Source organism: Arachis ipaensis, chromosome B1 (genome assembly GCF_059453495.1).
Source record: "Arachis ipaensis isolate K30076 ecotype BB chromosome B1, ASM5945349v1, whole genome shotgun sequence".
Taxonomy (NCBI): domain Eukaryota; kingdom Viridiplantae; phylum Streptophyta; class Magnoliopsida; order Fabales; family Fabaceae; genus Arachis; species Arachis ipaensis.
This window is the reverse complement of record NC_142436.1, coordinates 145563261-145581751: the sequence shown is the minus strand read 5'-3', so window position 1 is coordinate 145581751 and position 18491 is coordinate 145563261. Positions and strand designations below refer to the sequence as shown.

General features: G+C 37.1%; 4 protein-coding genes across 6 annotated transcripts; 1 reads left to right on the top strand and 3 right to left on the bottom strand.

The window, feature by feature from the left end:
• Positions 1 to 86: 86 nt before the first annotated feature.
• On the bottom strand, positions 87 to 1605 carry LOC148578762 (uncharacterized). Its single transcript, XM_088503186.1, has 3 exons — positions 1192 to 1605; positions 241 to 723; positions 87 to 173 (listed from the first exon to the last, which is right to left on the bottom strand). Exons 1-3 carry the CDS (start codon positions 1603 to 1605, stop codon positions 87 to 89), a joined length of 984 nt encoding a protein of 327 aa, XP_088359312.1.
• Positions 1606 to 3301: 1696 nt separating this feature from the next.
• LOC107638829 (uncharacterized) lies at positions 3302 to 7464 on the top strand. Of its 2 annotated transcripts, none has more exons than XM_016342229.3 (7): positions 3302 to 3846; positions 3923 to 4120; positions 4917 to 5189; positions 5431 to 5533; positions 6012 to 6130; positions 6247 to 6423; positions 6622 to 7464. In XM_016342229.3, the coding sequence occupies exons 1-7, from the start codon at positions 3535 to 3537 to the stop codon at positions 7366 to 7368; spliced, it is 1929 nt and encodes a 642-aa protein (XP_016197715.2). In that variant the 5' UTR covers positions 3302 to 3534; the 3' UTR covers positions 7369 to 7464. The 2 variants fall into 2 exon arrangements, with proteins under 2 accessions (XP_016197715.2, XP_088358197.1); XM_088502071.1 differs by having other exon boundaries at positions 3346 to 3846; positions 6247 to 6426.
• Positions 7465 to 9591: 2127 nt separating this feature from the next.
• LOC107638818 (uncharacterized) lies at positions 9592 to 12028 on the bottom strand. Its single transcript, XM_016342219.2, has 8 exons — positions 11728 to 12028; positions 11512 to 11642; positions 11197 to 11274; positions 10861 to 10905; positions 10716 to 10760; positions 10549 to 10600; positions 10139 to 10235; positions 9592 to 9962 (listed from the first exon to the last, which is right to left on the bottom strand). The coding sequence occupies exons 1-8, from the start codon at positions 12026 to 12028 to the stop codon at positions 9797 to 9799; spliced, it is 915 nt and encodes a 304-aa protein (XP_016197705.2). The 3' UTR covers positions 9592 to 9796.
• A 1794-nt stretch (positions 12029 to 13822) lies between these two features.
• LOC107638810 (Protein phosphatase 2C family protein) lies at positions 13823 to 16791 on the bottom strand. Of its 2 annotated transcripts, none has more exons than XM_088502070.1 (6): positions 16266 to 16791; positions 15800 to 16053; positions 15392 to 15703; positions 14750 to 14867; positions 14434 to 14657; positions 13823 to 14210 (listed from the first exon to the last, which is right to left on the bottom strand). In XM_088502070.1, the coding sequence occupies exons 2-6, from the start codon at positions 16043 to 16045 to the stop codon at positions 14016 to 14018; spliced, it is 1095 nt and encodes a 364-aa protein (XP_088358196.1). In that variant the 5' UTR covers positions 16046 to 16053; positions 16266 to 16791; the 3' UTR covers positions 13823 to 14015. The 2 variants fall into 2 exon arrangements, with proteins under 2 accessions (XP_088358196.1, XP_016197695.2); XM_016342209.3 differs by having other exon boundaries at positions 16239 to 16377.
• Between the last annotated feature and the right edge of the window lie 1700 nt (positions 16792 to 18491).

Sequence of the window (18491 nt, the reverse complement as noted above, 5' to 3'; positions counted from 1 at the left end):
GCCATATGTTGCCTTCACCAGGGATGCTACAGGAAGATTTCTTACACCCTTGAGGATTGAGTTCACACACTCGGAGATATTCGTCGTCATGTGACCGAATCTCCTCCCTTCATCGCGATGCTGCGTCCACAAGGAGTAATCAATACGGTTCGCCCAATCACACATCGCCGGGTCTTCAGACCGCAGTATATCAAACCAGTAATCAAACTCAACCTCAGTCTTCGCGTACGCTGCATTCACGAGAAGCCTCCTAGCGTCTTTGCCCTTGAAGGTAAGGGCGAAATTAGCAGCTACGTGTCGTATGCAGAATGCACGGTACGCAGATGGTGGTAACCAACCTCCGTCCGGGGCCTCAAGCGCAGGTTTGATGCCGTTGTGCCTATCCGATATAACCAGCAGACCGGGCTGCGGGGTCACGTGCTGCCGAAGGTGCGAGAGAAAGAAGGTCCACGACTCCGCATTCTCACCCTCTACTAGTGCGAATGCGACAGGTAGAATGTTAGAGTTCCCGTCCTGTGCAATCGCAATGAGCAACGTTCCCCCATACTTACCATATAGATGTGTGCCGTCAATGCTGACTAGCGGCTTGCAATGCCGGAATGCCTCGATGCACGGAGGGAAAGTCCAGAAAAGTCTGTGGAAATAAGCTTGAGAGTCGTCCACCTGTCCTCCAACTATAACCGGGCTCGTCCTGAGGACCGCAACAGTACCAGGCATCGTCAGCTGGACACCCAACACCCACCTAGGTATCTCGCTGTATGACTCATCCCAGTCACCGTAGATGAGGCCAACGGCCTTCTGCTTCGCCATCCAAACCCTCCTGTAAGTCGGCCTAAAACCAAAATGCGCTGCCGTGGCGTTCAGGAGCACCTTGATGCTAACCGATGCGTCAGCCCTAACCATTGGCATAATGAACGCCGAAATCACAGAATGATCCAAACTTCTGTGATCACTTGATATGGATGTGGCTAGGCAAGTGTGAGGGCCATTGTACCGTTTGACCTCCCAAAGGCCCTTGCGCTTCCGGAGACTTAGCCGAATCAACCATGTGCAACCATTCCCGAACTCGGAACACTTACCCACATACCGGCGGTGATCGGACTCCACCACCTTGTACTGTACCCCTCGCCGGATGCTGTAAGTCTTCACACTTAACAGGGCCTCATCTTTATCCTGGAATTGCTGACCAACTTGGAACTCTGTGAGACCAGCATTCCCTTCCGCATCTCTAGCTCCGAATCCAACAGGGTGCCCTAGCGCACCCTCATGCGTCATGGCGTCCAGGTCCAGCGAAGAAAAATATGGTGGATACTGCTGTGTGCCAGAGCTAGAACCACCGCCAGCCAATGCAGGCCCAGCCGCTACAAGCTCGTCCCCGCTATCTTCCTCAATCGTTTCGGGCTCAACGTCGTCCTCATCAGGATCACCCAATTCTCCGTCTCCGACGCCAACCGGTGGAACGCCGTGTAAAGCGTTTGGCAGAACATCAAAGGATCCTACCTCGTCGCGGACGCCGTCATTCAAATCAACAGCAAATGACGGAGAGGCGACAAGTTGGGCCGCTGGCTCGTAAACTGGGACGGAGGAAGAAGCCACAGCAGCCATCGAACTGGAGCCAGCTGCATTGGCTACATTGGCGGTATTCCGGTTCGAACCGCCTGAGCTGGATACCACATCAACCAGCTTTGCCAGCAACTCTGGTGTGCGGACCTCCGGAAACTGCCTCCGACAAAGAAACATGACTTGGAGGTCCTCATCACTACCAATCGTGAGACAATCATACTTCACCGTATCGTGCAGGATCGTGACTGGAATGCGATAGAAAAACTTCTTAATCCGCTTCGCACCTTCCAGGCCAAGTTTCATCAGCACAGCTCTAACCAGGTCATCATAGCTTGTCGTTCGATTCACCACAATATAGAGAGGATTCTTATCTGTGAACTTCACTCCGGACCGAGTTTTCCTCTTGATGGACCCTCTGTGGTGTACCAAAACAGCAAAACTCTCCTCTTCGCTAGCCATCTTAAGTCCTCTAATGAGAGCAAATCACGTTTACAGCGTTTATATAGAGCTCTGACTCCTACTAATTCGAACTAACCTGGTTCGAACCATGATACATGTAATTCGAACCAGGCTGGTTCGAATTATAACAATCAGCCACTCTTTGGTTCGAACCAGGTACATGTAATTCGAACCAGCTTGGTTCGAATTACTTCAGTCGACCTCTCTTCCCATAATTCGAACCAGCCTGGTTCGATTTATTACACTTGACTAATCTCCACATAATTCGAACTCAACCGGTTCGAATTACATGCTCTCCTAGTTCGAACCTGACCGGTTCGAATTATTCACATTTTTTTAGTGGTAGTTCGAACCAATGTGGTTCGAATTACTTGCTAATAGAGTTCGAACCTTGTTGGTTCGATTTATATAAAAATGCCTCCTGGCTTATTGCTGAAACAAATTTCTGTTTGGCGTATTTTGGTTAAACTTTTCTGCATGTGGCTTAATATGGTTTTTTGCCCTATTTTGTCATATCAATCAAATAGGTCACATTTTACATCTATTAGTTGAATTGTCATTACTGATTACAAATAATGAATTTAGTTCAAAGTAAATCAAAATTAGACTCATCTTTTTGGTCTTTCAATCTATATTTGGAAACCATAGTATAATTTAGTACATACTGTAGCTATTAGTACCTTTCTTGTAGTAATATAATTAAGGATTTAACTAATATACAAAACTTAAATTTTTAATACGTTCATTATACATTTATAAAAAGATTTTACAACTTTCACCAATAATAACCTAACAAAATCTTTAACTAAAATCTGTATATATAAACACAACCAGTATTTCACAATGAGAATCCGACCATCCTTACACTAATAACTATTAGGCCAACGTTGTTATCATTGTCAAATATTCACAAATACCAACCCACTTAATCATACGAATGAGATTTTTAATACCCATGCAAGAGGGCAACACGGATAAACTCAATTATTGGATTGGAATACAGTTGTTAAATGCTGAACAATCAATGTATAATTAAACCTACCAGATCCAGTGCACCATAGCTTATACAAATCTGAATCTCTGTTGATCTCATTATTGTTGGAGTCAAACCAAATGAGATTGTTGTGTCAATTTGTAATGTCATGTTGGATGTTGAGCATATTGTTAGCTAGAAAACCCCGCGTGTGCATGGGACCCAATTTGTTTCATATCATTCCATAACGTTGACGTGCCCACTCTCCCACACTTCACAAAACCTAATGACCGTTTTACCCACCATGATTTCTAGAACACTCTAAAATCAAGCGAGGGCATTATGGTCATAATGAACCAAGTATCTCCCTCCCAGAAAGGCACGTCCTCAGTTCTTCACCCTTTCACCTACGTTTCAATTTTTCCAATTCACACTCAATCCTCTCCAATTCCCAATCCTAAATCCCTAATTTCTTGAAGGCTAGATATTCCATTCGCATTACGTAGTGGCTTCTCCAATCGCCATTCCCAGCTGAATCCATGGCCGCCGGGACAATGGCCACCGCCGCCGGAGCTGCGGTGCTCATGTACCTCGTGCTCAGCAGGAAGCTCCTTTCTAGAAAGGAAGAAGAAGAAGAAGAAGGAGGAGGAGGAGGAGGAGGCATGGATTCGTCGAGACTGAGCAGAACGGTGAGGAGGAGGTTTGCTCGGAGGCCAGCTCAGGCGCCGGCGAATCTCTTGGAGTCGATCGTGACGCTCTCGGAGACTTTGAGGTTCACGTACTCGGAGACTCTCGGAAAGTGGCCCATCGGAGACTTGGCGTTCGGCATCAACTACTTCATGCGCAAGCAGGTTCATCTCCAATTTCCAAATTACAAATTCGGAATTCTCAATTCCTCTTCAATTATAAGGGTTTTGAACTTTGCAGGGTAATGTAGTAGTCGCGAGTGTATACGGAGGGAGTGGTTGTGTGGAATTGAAAGGGCGTGAGATAGTTGGGGAGCTGCGTGAGCTGTTGAGGTTGCTGACAATGTGCATGCTCTTCTCAAAGAAGCCGTTTCCGGTGTTCTTAGATTCCGCCGGATTCTCCCCGGAGCATGTTCTCCTTCAGAAGCCCAAAGCTGGGGTGCGTTCTTCTTCCTTCTTCACTCTCCTTCTCAGTTATTTATATACTCTGTTCATTAATGAATTGAATCACATGCTGAGATTTTGTGACATTTTTTGGGCTTGGTTCCGTCTTGCTTTCTAACTAAAATAACCATAAACAATCCTACAAAAAATTAAAAAAAATATATATTTTTTAAGGAAATATAAAATACAATATTTTTTAGGACTAAAATTAGTTACATGCATGTAAACTTATTTTCCAAAACAGAATTTCATGCTGCCTTAATATATATATATATATATATATATATATATATATAGAATGTGTTTGTGTCAGAAAATAAACCGTAGGTGGAGAGTTTTATTGTATCGGACATAATTTTCGTAGTATTTTTTTGTTTAAATCTTTCTTAATCATTGTGTGCTTATTGTACGATTTGATAAAAATCCTCACAGTAGGGTAATGGCAAAATAGGCCATGAAGATTGCTAGATGTCATTATTGTTGCTTTTTATAATTTTAAATCGTCAGTTTTGCGTTCCTTAGACATGGCTGCTGGGCGCCGAGTGTTGTTAACATGTGTTCTACACTTCTACTTCTGAATTATTATTGCCACTCTATTTTCCATAATTAATCTATTTCCATGTGTTACTCGATGCATCTTACAAAAAACTCTCCTTTTTCTTTTTTTTTTTTTTGGGGTAGATAATATGTATTTGCCTCTTTGGACCTTTCCTATGGTTCTATGCTATTTTCAACTGCAAAATGTTTCAACATAGTCTCGTCAATTTTATGTCATTGTAATGTTATAACAGCTTCTGAAGCCTGCTTTCACAATTATACGGGATACACAATCAAAATGTTTTCTTCTATTGATCCGGGGAACTCATAGCATAAAAGATACTCTAACAGCTGCAATGGGTGCTGTCGTCCCTTTCCACCACTCTGTTTTAAATGATGGTGGGGTGAGCAACTTGGTTTTAGGATATGCACACTGTGGTATGGTGGCTGCAGCTCGTTGGATTGCAAAGCTCTGCACTCCGACATTGCATAAGGCTCTTGGTGAATGTGCTGACTTTAAAGTCAAGGTATTATTCTTCATTGTGCTTGGAAGAACATTATTAGTGCTATAGCTCTGTATGCTGAATTAAGAACTCACTCAATAATAAAAAAAATATTGGAGTACTTCTTTTTCCTTTCATTTATTTATTTGTTATTTTAAACTATATCACTTTAGACTCTATATTCTTTCAGGATCTTCTTTTTCTTCCAATTGAAAACATACGAATTATTTCATTGTGCAACACATCCCCTTTTATGTTGTCATAGATTGTTGGGCACTCACTTGGTGGTGGTACTGCTGCACTGTTAACTTATATTCTTAGAGAACAAAAAGAGTTCTCTTCAAGCACATGCGTCACATTTGCCCCAGGTATGTAGCTCTACTGAATTCTTAATATCCGAAGTTAATTTTGAATTGAGTATTGTGCTAATTCAGTATATTTTGCATTGTGAAACTCAATAAATAATCTTTTACTAATTTGTGCAAGTTACTTGAAATTCCTCTTTTCATAATGGATCAATAATAAGTTGCATAGTGGCCATAAGATGGTGCTATTGTAATGAGTTTGGTGGTGATGTGCGATTTCAAATTTGTGACGTCCAATCATGAGATGTGTTCAGCTACGTAGTCTGATATTGGTCATAACTTGGGACCAAAGGATTCAGTTTGTTTTCCCAGTGGGAATGTCTATTTTGGTTTCAGTGTATACGTGATCTTTGTTCATGATTCTAACCGAATATTTTGCTTATTGCATATGTTTTATGAGGTTGGATTTCTCTAATAAGGAAACTTTGCCTTCTCTTCATAATCATTATTTCTAAGTTCCTTCTTAATTGTCATTTTTCAGCTGCCTGTATGACATGGGAATTAGCTGAATCAGGGAAGCACTTTATCACCACTGTTATAAATGGTTCAGATCTAGTGCCTACGTTCTCAACTTCCTCTGTCGATGATCTTCGTTCTGAGGTGCTCTATTAAGTTCTCCCTACTTTATATGGTTTTGTGGAATATTGTTGTCAATGAATTTCTGATGTTATGTGTAAGGAAGTTATTCTTTCTCTACTCACTCTAGTTTTATTTAGGTCACAGCATCATCATGGTTGAATGATTTACGAGATCAAGTTGAGCATACAAAGGTCCTGAATGTTGTCTACCGCTCTGCAACTGCACTTGGATCCCGGTTGCCATCTATATCTAGCGCTAAAGCAAGAGTAGCTGATGCAGGAGCGCTTTTGAAGCCAGTAACCAGTAGCACCCAGGTTGTATCAGCCTTCCTTCTCTATTTGATGTTGAAAGTCTTCAAAGATGCAATTTCTTCCAAATACATATTTTTTGGATGTTGCCAAGTTTTTTCCCTTGCAATCATCCAAGTCCATGGATCTTGATAAAGGCTGGTGTTCAAGCAGTTTCAACGATATTAATTACAGCATCTCAAAAGAAGGATTTTATACTCGCAGGTTGTGATGAAGCGTGCACAAAGTGTTGCTGAAGCTGTAGTCAGAACTCGCTCATCATTGTCATCATGGTCCTGCATGAGTGCACGTCGTCGGAGTGTTGGCCCACTACCAAACTCCAAACTGGAGAACTCAGCAGAAACTTCTGTAGTAGCCAAGAGAACTGCGGAATCTCTTTTTACTGAAGAGGTAGTTAGAGATCATATGCTTAGTAATGATGAACCTAGTTCATCAAGTGGAGGATCTGTCCACGATGACACGGATGAAGAGGAAAAACTCCTCCCTGCTAATCAGTACGTTACCACTTCCACTGTGGATGGCATCACTGAAGGCGAATTATGGTCCCAACTGGAGCAGGAGCTCCAGCAGAAGGACAATATCACCGAGATTCAGGCTCGGGAAGAAGAGGCAGCCGCAGCAAAAGAAATAATCGAAGAAGAGAATCAGTTTGTTGATGCAGCAGAAAGCAGTAATTCGATCACATCCGACAACTTGGATAACCAACGATTTTATCCCCCAGGAAGAATCATGCATATTGTCCCTGTACCTTCATCTGGTGATTCTAATTCAAATTCCAATGGACCCGTTGAGGAGCGGGTCTGCTTATATGAAACACCCAGAGAGCTATATAGCAAGCTCAGGCTTTCAAAAACGATGATAAATGATCATTACATGCCCATGTATAAGAGGATGATGGAACTACTAATTCGAGAACTAGAGAAAGATAGTAGCTTTGACGTGATAATGTGAAATACAATTGCAAATACAATACTACAGAACAAATATGGCCACAAAGGATGTTAATGATTGCGGAATGCCTAATTATATAATAATTTATTGATCTAACCTTCAATGTCTAATTGGACCCGTTTCTCAATTAACTGGCATAGAAGAGGAATACCATTACACAGATAGATGGAACAAACGTAACAATTAAGAATTGAATTAAGCTTGGGTAGCCTCTCCTAAGTGGAGAAGCTTCCAAAAATTGACGGGCAAGCCCCGCCAAAGTAGGGCAGGTCTTACTCGTCGGAGAATAGTGTGTTCGCACTAATAGGTGTTGGCGCGACCCGTCGTCACTATACGTTCATTAACAAGTCGCCTTTCACCCCCTGACAGGACAGGTTAAGAGTCTATCATGCTGCTTCCCTTCTTTTATATGCAGCTCTCTACTCTTCCCTCTATAGAATCTCCGATGTGGGGTTTATATAGTTCCAAAAAGGAATTTTGAAAGATATCAATCTTCCCATTCTCAGATTATTTTCCTCGACCCGTGAATTAGAAATGAATTTCTCCCGTGGGTTACGTGCCAATAATTTTGCAATAAGTAGATCTTAAGATCTATAACTGACCAGAGATATTAATCTTTATTTTGAAAATATTTGTTGCATTTATTTTACATGAATATTGTATTGATCCATTATCATTTACCACTATCTAAAATGTAAAAGTCTCATCATAATCCAATTATGTAAAAGATATCCATTATGTAAAAGAGGAGTGCTACACATACAAGTCTTTTTGACTTACAAGTCTTACAAATTACTAGGCCTTTTAATGCGTTATTCAATGTTTCCTATTTTCAAAGCGCTACACTTAGAACGGTTCCTCTTCCTCCTCTTCTTCTTCTCTTCCTCTTCCTCTTCCTCTTCCTCTTCCTCTTCGTTTTTTTTTTCGATTTTCATAGTTTCTGAAATCAAGCTTTGAAATCGTTTTGAAGAAGAAGAAGCAGCAGAAGATGATGGAGAAAGAGAAAGAGTTTTAAATTATGCAACGAATTTTGGGTGTATTTCTTAAATACTTTTGGGTGTATTTTTCGTAATCCTTTGGGTGTATTTCTGTAATCCTTTTAAAGATAATGGAACTTCAGAAATACACCCAAACGATTACAGAAGTACACCCAAAATGATTACAGAAATACACCCAAAGAATTACATAAATACCCAAACGGTTACAGGAATTTACCCAAACGATTATAGAAATACACCCAAAGGATTACAGAAAATACACCCAAAGGATTTAAAGAAATACACCCAAAATTTGTTAAAATACATCTTATGTATAATTCAGAACTCTTTCTCTTTCTCCTCCTCATCTTCTACTGCTTCTTCTTCTTCAAAAACGATTTCACCATGAAAAATCGAAAAAAAAAAAGATAAAACAGAGAGAAAGAACGTAAATGAAGAAGAGGAAGACGATGAAGAAGAACGTGCAGAAACGAAAGAAAAGGAGAAGAAGAAGAGCAAGAGGAAGAAGAACGTGCAGCAAGAAGAAGAAGAAGAAGGAGAAAGAGAAGGCAAGAAACGAAAGAAAAGAAGAAGGAGAAGACGAAGAGGAAAAAGAATGGTTCGAAGCGTGTTTTGAGCGTTAGTTTTAATTGAACTTGTAAGGCTTACAAGCCTTAATCGCTTGTATGCCAAGAATTACTCATATACAAAATGGGTATTTCCCAAGAATAAAAATCTAATACAACCAATTAGAAAGAGGGAAAACTATCAGTAACGAACAAGAGGATGTATGCTACAAAGTTTATATAATGGTAATGGTAAAAATTTATTAATAATTTTTTTTTGTGTGAAATTGATATTTAAAAACTGTTAAATAATAATTTTGTATGTAAATTTTACTTTATAAAATTAAAAAAATTCTCAAAATTATAATAGCTAAAATCTAAATTTAACTCTTAAAATTTTATGTTTTATATATTTAATTTACTTTTTCGATTTGATATAAAATCTCTCTTCCTCGGTCAAAATAGTGAAATCAGTTTCCCTTTCTTATTTACCTCTCAAACAAAATGCAACATGCTACAACGCGAACGGCCAGGTTTCCAAACCATTGCTGATATAAATAACATTTCCACTATTTTCTTTTGTTATGTATAAATACACTTTTAAATATTCAAGGTCTTATTCAATTATTATTATATACTTATTTTATTATAATTATTTGACTCTCGCTATGAATATATCAGAAGGATCCAAATTAAAATTACAGTCTTTATTTCATAAGGAATAAATGTACATATACGTTCTAGATCTAAACAATTTTCAATAATATAGGTGGAGCCTGCCTCTACGTGGCTGTTCCCATCAATTTATCAATTGATATTTAAACTTCAAATGTCTCCGATTCATTGGTTGGCTTGAACCTGCTTCCCCGGCCCCATGTCTTCATATCAACCACCGTAACGAGTTTTCAAAGACTGAGGAGGCTCTTCATCCATGATGCTTGAACCTACTCTTTCAAAGTACTTGCGTATGCTTGTTTCACGGTCTGCCAGGTATGTGTGGTCCAGAAAATTATTGTATGCTTCATCACCAAGGCTTTTTGCGGCCAGCAAGCTGCAATCATCATTCATTACCATCTGTTAGTTTTCCAGACAAAAACGTGTATCTTAGCTTGAATTACAATATGGTCCACAAATGTAATGTTGCCAAATGGTATAGTTTATAAGCCAAGTTAACCCTCATAAGTCAATAGCTTTACTATTTAATAATTAGTAACATTAAAAAAGTACCAGTGACGAAGATAAACACGGCATGGGAAAACATCATCCCGCCAAATTTTGTGGACTTCATATTCTCCATATTGTTGAAAGTATACTTCCTTGCTCTCTGCAGAAGAAATTGAAATGTTATAAGGTAGCTTTCCCACTCATATTGATGATGATGATATATAAATAATAAAAAATATTATTCGTACACCAAAATCAACTATACTGGTGGCTGACTTTTGTGGTTGATTTTGGTGTATACTTAGAATAGTTGATAAATTATAAATTGTTTTGACAACTAGAAAAGAGCAGCTTGAGACCACGTGCACATTAAAAGAATGTATATGCTTGCAAATTGGTGCTTTTATGCTTGATGCGGACCAAGAAAAATCCCACTTTACATGTCAAGTTGAAAGTAGTCTTGAGCATATTACCTTTGCATCTAAATTTAAAGAATTCCTCATCAGTGTAAGAGGCACAAAGGACCTATATTGAGGACACCACAAAACCATCGAATATTTAATTTTAGCATAGTAAAAAACAACCATAGTTACTTAAGATGATAAAAGATTACTAAAGATGTAAAGTTTGAGTCACGTACTGCTGGATTGGCAAAAGGCTCCCCATCCAGTGATTCAGGAAAAACCTGAGACAGAGGAAAAATATATCAAATTATAATTTAACAGTTGACAAGTTGGATTTTGTCACCGAATCAAGTAAGAAGAAGGAAAAAAGGAGCTACTCACAGCCAAAAATCGATATTCCCTTTCTCTTTCTATATAAGCTGGTATCTGAATCCATGAAAAAAGGAAAAATCATCAGTAAAATTCATTTTCGTGATAAAAATTTATACTATTCAAAATTATTATTAATTACTTCAAAGGAATAAAAAGCTACAACTATAAACAACTCATAACAAAAGATGACACCATGACAAGCTCATGCTCATGTTGATGTTCATTTTAAACATTGAAGAATCCAGATTTTTAATCTCATAAATCCCTGCCACAAGGCAATACAAGTTGACCTTAAAAAAATATTCCTAACTAATAATTCAGATCCGAGCAGTTCAGGGCCAGAACCTCTGTTTTTTTAATCTCAAAAACAGTGACAATAATTGTTTCGCTTTCACAAGGCTCCACGGAGAGTGCTGCAACTTCCTGCCATACATAAAAAACCCAACCATCACATCAAATAACAGAGCTCATTTTAATCAAATCGAACAATAAATTAAATTAAATTAAATTGAGTAAACATACTACTATTCGTTAATCATACTACTATGCATACATTTCTAGCTAAACTGACTTAAAATACTTTTTTCTTTTAAGCTGAATTATTTCAATTTAAGTAGTATAGTATAACCAGAATAACTGAAAGTAATAACTAACAAGGACCTGAGTTTTGATATTGGCAATGCCGCGAGTGAAGAAGAAACCTCCGACAATCGTGAAGACACGGCGGAAGCCAGTTAACTTGGCTATCCTGAAGTTAATAAGGTCAGGGAACGTGCTTCTGGCACTTTTCTCTGCCACAAAACGACATCAAGTTAGCATCCATAAACGCATTAAACGACAACGCAAAGAGGAGTGTAGGTGAGAATTGCAAAGTACCGGAGAGGAGAGAACCGAAGCCGCATATGGAGATGTAACCGTCCGGTGAAGCTAACGCTTCGAAATCGGACTCGTCATTGAGTTCCTTAACGCACTGGCATGGGAGATTGAACGACGGAGCCATCGAGTGAAGGAATACGCACCTGAAAAGGCGCTGCTTGTGACTCGTGTATAAATAGAAGAGCGAGCGTGCATGAAACGCGCGTAAACTGAGCGAGTGTATGGTTGAGGATGTGACGTGGACAGTGGACAGTTGGAAAGGTGATCTGGTGGCGCGCCATTGATCCGTTTCCCGATGCATCCATCATCTTCGTGATTTCATATCAGCTGGTCTGAAGGCCCATTATAAATTTCCACTTAATTATTGCCAATTATGCATGATTCATGAACCTCAACTTTTTTTTCTCTTTTTTTCTTTTTGTTTTTATTCTGTATGCCACTGTAAATTTTAAGATGTTATATTTTTTTGGGGTTCACAGGGATTTTTTTTAGAAATAAAATAAAAACAATTCATATTTCTCTCAATACTATTTTTAAACTTTAATTCTTTAAATATAATTTTTTTCGGGCAAGTTCCTCACTTCTTTCGACTTTTTTTTTAATTTCTACCTTTTTAATCCATTATCATATCTTCAAATAGTATAAGAAGTACACAAAAATATACAAAAATAGCTTCTTCAAGAATTTTTTTAATTATAAATTAAAAAAATAAGTCATATTTAACAAAGACAATCATTATTATCATCTCCAAAAAGTAGAAATACACATGTATACCGTAATAAGCTATATTTAACAAGGATTTTTTTAATTATAAGTCGTATTTTATTCTGGAAAAAATTTTAAAAAATATAAATAAATTTTTTCAAAATAAAATACGACTTATAATTAAAAAAATTCTTGTTAAATATGATTTATTTCGGTGTACCTGTGTATTTTTTGAGACGATGATAATGGTTACCTACTTACCTTTGTTAAATATGACTTATTTTTTTATTTATAATTAAAAAAAATCCTTAAAGAAGTCATATTTGTGTATTTTTGTGTACTCCTATATACTGTTTGTAGATCTATATACTATTTAGAGATGACGATAATGGATTAAAATGGATTAAAAACTTGAGATTCAAAAAAGTTGAAGGGAGTTTGCCAAGGGTAATGCGAACTCTATAATTTTTATAGAGTTGCCGGGTGCAGCGAACTTACTCTAAAAAAAATCGTATTTGGGGAATTAAAGTTCAAAAATGGTGTTTGGAGAAATATAATTTTTTTATTTTATTTCTAAAAAAAATCCTGTCCACAAAATTTGGTAGGTTAAAAATTAATTCGCAGCAGATTTGAACTCTATTTAAATGTCTGTTGTTGATTACTGCATGCAGGGGATTCGAATTTTCAAAAGGACGATTTAACTAACCCAAATTGGTTAAGTTGTTATTATTTAATAGTGTTTATATAGTATTCTAGAATATTTGAGAATATTCTGAATAATTCTAAAATAAAAAATGTTACTTGTATACTAAAATTAGTCACTAAAATCAGCTACTAATGTATTTGTGTATAAATACATGTGTGATTTAATTTATTTTCAATATATATTTAAATTCTAGCATGTATTTTATACTGATAGCTGATTTTAGTTGCTGATTTTTGTATATACATTATATAATTCTTTTAAAATATTCAAAAATATTATAAAAGATCTCCATTTTTTTTTTAATTATTTCTACGTCAAATTGAAGTCTGATATAGTAAAATGCATTGGAGAGATATTTGTGTTTCGGAAAAATATAAAACATTTTATCTTTTAAGTTAAAATGTCTAATATAATTTTATATATTAGTAAATATTTATATTTATATATTTTTTTTATTATATTCATGTTCATTAAAATTATTTAAATATCAAAAATAATTTTATAAAATTTATTTTTTAGTTTGTAGTTATTACAGATTATTTTTATTTTAATTTACCAAAAATAGTTATTACATCTCAAAAGAAAAAAAAAAAAAAAACCCTATACCGCCGGAATGATTGACAAATACCTTTCATTTTTTAATTTGACAACTCCGTGCAATAATAAAAAAGCGAGTCAAGTTAATTCACCGGAAAAAAATTGATCCTGAATACATGATACAGATACAAATATATGCCCTTCTATAACTTTATAAACTTAATCAATACATTTATTATTATTATTATACATACATGTAGTCCTGTTTGTTTGTGTTATGTCTTAACTCTTATGTGTGATTTGAGTGATTGTAATTGAAAAAGTTTATAGTGTTAGTGCCTTAGTGGGAGGAAGCTGATGAGAGAGAGTGAGAATGAAAGAAGAGGCAAATGACAGACATATCATCCATAGCAATGCTACTTCTCTTGCGTTTCCATTCATGGATTGCACGTTTCACTACCCTTTCTGCTGCTCTTTCTCCCCCTGAAGAACACACAATCTTCACTGCTTCCTCATTTGACATAACATCCCATACCTACAATAATGAATTCATATTAGTTATAAGTGAAAACTCACTTTACCTAAGGTTGATAGCTACAAACTTTTAGATGATAATTTAGTCAAATATGTCAAATTATTTAATGACTCTTAGTCTCAGATATCAATTTCACATGAAATTAATTGTACCTGAGTTTCTACCATAGTTATATTATCACATGCATAACCATAACATGTTTTTGCATGATTTGCATACATACCCCATCTGAAGCCAATATTACAAATTGATCCCTTTTGGTGAGTTTTGTGTGTGTGACTTCTGGGACAGATATTAATCCAAAATCCTTCATGCAATGGTCACCAAAAGCTCTTGAAATTGCAAACCCTGGTGATCTACCATTAGGCATCCATGCTCTGTACACTCCTTTTTCATCTTCCATACAAAACACTTCCCCTCCTGATTCCATTATCCGATTCGCCTCCTCTATAAATTCAACAAAAATAATATATGACTCTACAACCTTCAGTAAAAAGGAAAGCCATGCATGACTTGGCTTACTCAAGAGAGATCCTCACCTGGTAAATTTGGTTTCAAGTCTGTTGTTAGCTGAATTGGAATCAATTTTCCATCCTCTGAAGTTGTTGCCAACACAGCTCTAGAATCACCTAGATTTGCTGTAATCAGATAATTTCCCTGAAAATGAAAAGAAACTTTAGGCTACTTTATTCTGATTAATTAATATTGAATACTTCTATCTTAGCTTGTCACTAATGAATTTTTGTAGTAGTAGTGGTGATAACATATAGAATTTATAAAGCAGCTATCTATTATAAGTAATGATAGGTATGCTAACCGAAGCACCACACCTACTCTACTTCTATATAACCATATTTAATTCAGGACCCACTCAATTATTAGGACAAACATTTTTTATTCTAATAATATCATATACTATTTTTGATACCTATCTTCTCAGCTATGAGAAGGTCAACTTTCATCATATATGGAGTTTCATCAACCATAATATCCAAAAGCTTTCCATCTATGATTTACCAAAAACTAGAAATTCTAATTCTAAATCTTTCATTGCACAATCTCTTAAAGCATGTTTTTGTCAGTATTTCTGATATGCAGTGGGGTGTGAGGATTTGTTTTCATCCTCCTAACAAATTAAAATTTTGGGCATGGAAAATGTAACAAGATAACAGATCAATAACCTGTTTGATAATTGTCAAAGCTGTGGTACCACTTCGAAAGGAATCAATCCCAGTGTGCTGCTTTAGATCTTGATCAATGGCAGCATATGACTTTAAGTAGGATTGCTTCCATAAATCAAATCCATGAATATATTCATCTGATTCCATCTTAAAATCCAAGTGAAGTGATGATGTTGCAGCCACACTTTTTTGCCAATTGCATAGCAGAAAAGCTGGTACTAGTTTCCTCACCCTCTTGGCTACTAAGTGTCCCCAAAGGCCATGTCCATCAAAAATTCCACATAACATCATGTCCCCTTGGCAACCAAATTCCTACCATCAGAAAACAAATCATTACATTCTAATTTGATATTCTCAGTCTTAAAGATTCCAAAAAGCAACCAATTCTTAGAGAAAGTGGAGGCATACCTCCCAAACAAGGACACGATCTTGATTGACTCCTTTCTGGCCCTTATTTGTGAACACAGAAGCAAAGCTGTTGGCCTTTGTGGACTTTACAACTCCAGATGATTTCAATAACAAATCATTCTTCCTTGCTGCCTTTGCCATTTCTTTCACAGCTCTTCTTCCATCATCATCTTTCTGACACTTCTTTTCTTTCTTGATGGACACACTTCGTGCCAATTCATTCACAAACGATTGGAAAAGAACCATGACGACCACTGCATTCAAATCATAGTCTCAGATTATTTACATTTACACACATGTGACTCTACATATTATCCTAGCTAATTCTTTCATGATATCATGATTCATAGTTTTATAGATTCCCATTTCACAATGAAAGTACTAAAAACAATATGAGATCAAAAGAAACTGAATTTGATAGAGAAAAAGGGACAGTTACAAGAGTGTGCCTGAGATTTCCAACTACCTGCAAGAACCTGAGCAACTTAATATGATTCCTCTGAAGCTATGTACTATTGCTGTTATTCACTTTCCATTGACCAACCAAGTTACAAGCGCAACCGTCATATACCAACGTGACTTACTTGTTCACAATTTTGATTGTAATTTTGTACTTTGTAGTTTGTAGTAGCTGCTGCTGTGCTGGTTTAATTTACCATTCTATCCTTGCTTTGGCAGCCATTAGATACGGAACACATGGGCAATTTGGACAATAGAAATGAATAAATGTCATAGTTACCAATAACGACCCCAACTTCTTTTGTTCTAATAATTACTTATCAGACGGCAAATTTAGTATACCTATCAGAATTTGGATACAAATTAGAGTGTTTGAGGACTCAACACCAAATAAAAACATACAAATTAAAAACAAAAGAATACAATTGAAGGACCACTATTGCGATTGTTTGTGATGCAGGGTCGGTACTTAACAACTGTGCCTATGACGACTTGACAAGTACCTTAAAAATAAATAACTTATTTCTGTGGATGAAATTTAGATTGTGGTCACTGGTCGGCTTTAAATAAAATCATCTTCAGTCCTTCACCTTTTTTTTTTAAATTTGATTAAAAACAAATTCAACAAAGTGAACACGTCAATAATGAGACAATCTATTGAGATATATATTTTCCAGTAACACAACCCCACTAATTGACCAAAAACAAGGCTATCAACTTGCCAGTTGTATTAGGGGGACCCACGAGGTCGAGGCTCAAAATAAGTGCATTTTCGAGGGAGTATTTTATCACGACAATGGACAGAGGCAAAAAATCTTCATTTATGGCTGCGGTTGACTTAGGTGAAAGCATTTAGAAAATTCATAAAGCATAGGTTTCCTAGATTTTTCCTAAGAGGAATTTAAACTCACTTTGTCATTTTAACATTTGCATTAGCAAACATTACGAATACTAGGCCTTATTCTTTATAATTAGTAGTAAAAATAGCAACAATAATTTTGATTATGGTTTATAGCTTGCCATAATATAATAAGAATTTAATTTTGATACATTAATAGTGTTTCGGGGCTTATCTAGAATCGGACGGTGGTTGGGCTTATTTGTGAGGCCCAAGTACAGGAGGAGTGTGGTCTCCGACTTGGTTTACGTTTGGGAGCCGCCTCCGAATTGTGTGTTCCAAGAGATAGGGGGTGGTACCTACAAAGACACTCCGATGCCTAAGTCAACACGGGGTTAAGCAGGTTTAGAATGTATTGGAACTTAGAGATACCTGAGGGGTGTCAGGGTATTTATAGTGGTGATCCAATAACTACCGTTGGAGTAGTGCCACCTTTTTAGGTGGATAACCGTCCCTTTATTTAGGGATTGTTGGGATATGGCTTCTAGAAGTGGGTTGAGAGATTTTAGGGGCAGTTACTTATTTGAATAAGTGTTATCTGCCAGCTATCTCTTGAACCCGACTTCTTTGGAAAGAAGTCTGTGTTGAGTCCGACCTCTTCTAAAGAGGTCGGTGAATAACGAAGGCCAATCTTTGGATTGGGCCTTTTGGTGTATTTGGACCTGTGCCTTAGTGTTGGGCCAGTGTATGAACAGTGCCCCTACTCGAGCCCAATTTCTTTTTAAGAGTTGGGGTCGAGTATTTAACTCAGGACCGTAGCCGGCCTGATAAGGAACCGACGTGATGTTTCAGAACCGACGTGTTTTTAAAAATTCTCAACAGTCGCGTTTAATCAAATGTCGCGTCCGTTAGGGATTTGTGTATTCATACGCGAGGATCAGTTACATTGGGAACGGTGCCTCTCTTTAAATGACGGCTTCCGTTTTTACCATTGTGCCCCCAACATTTTTATAAATACTTTCCCTCTCTTTCCTTGCTTCGTTTCTGAAAACTTTCACACTTCCTCTCCTCTGTTCGGAAGAAGCTCTTGTTCGAAAGAATTCACCTTTCTCTGTTTGTTGTGCGCATGCTTTTCTGTTTTAGGTTTTCGAAAAAACCTTTTTGATCTTTGTTTTGAAAAACTTTTTTCTTGGCTGACTGTCCCTTTCTTTAAGTTAAGTTTTCCTTAACAACTCGGGACAGCCTTTTGCCTTAGTGCTTTCAATAGGTTTCCTGATCTCTTTTTAGTATTCCTTATACTCAATTTTGATTTATTGAGCTCTTATGATTTAGGTTATTTTTGCGATGCGTTTCCTTGTTTCTCGGTTTTTCCGACTTGTAAGTCAGATAATTTCC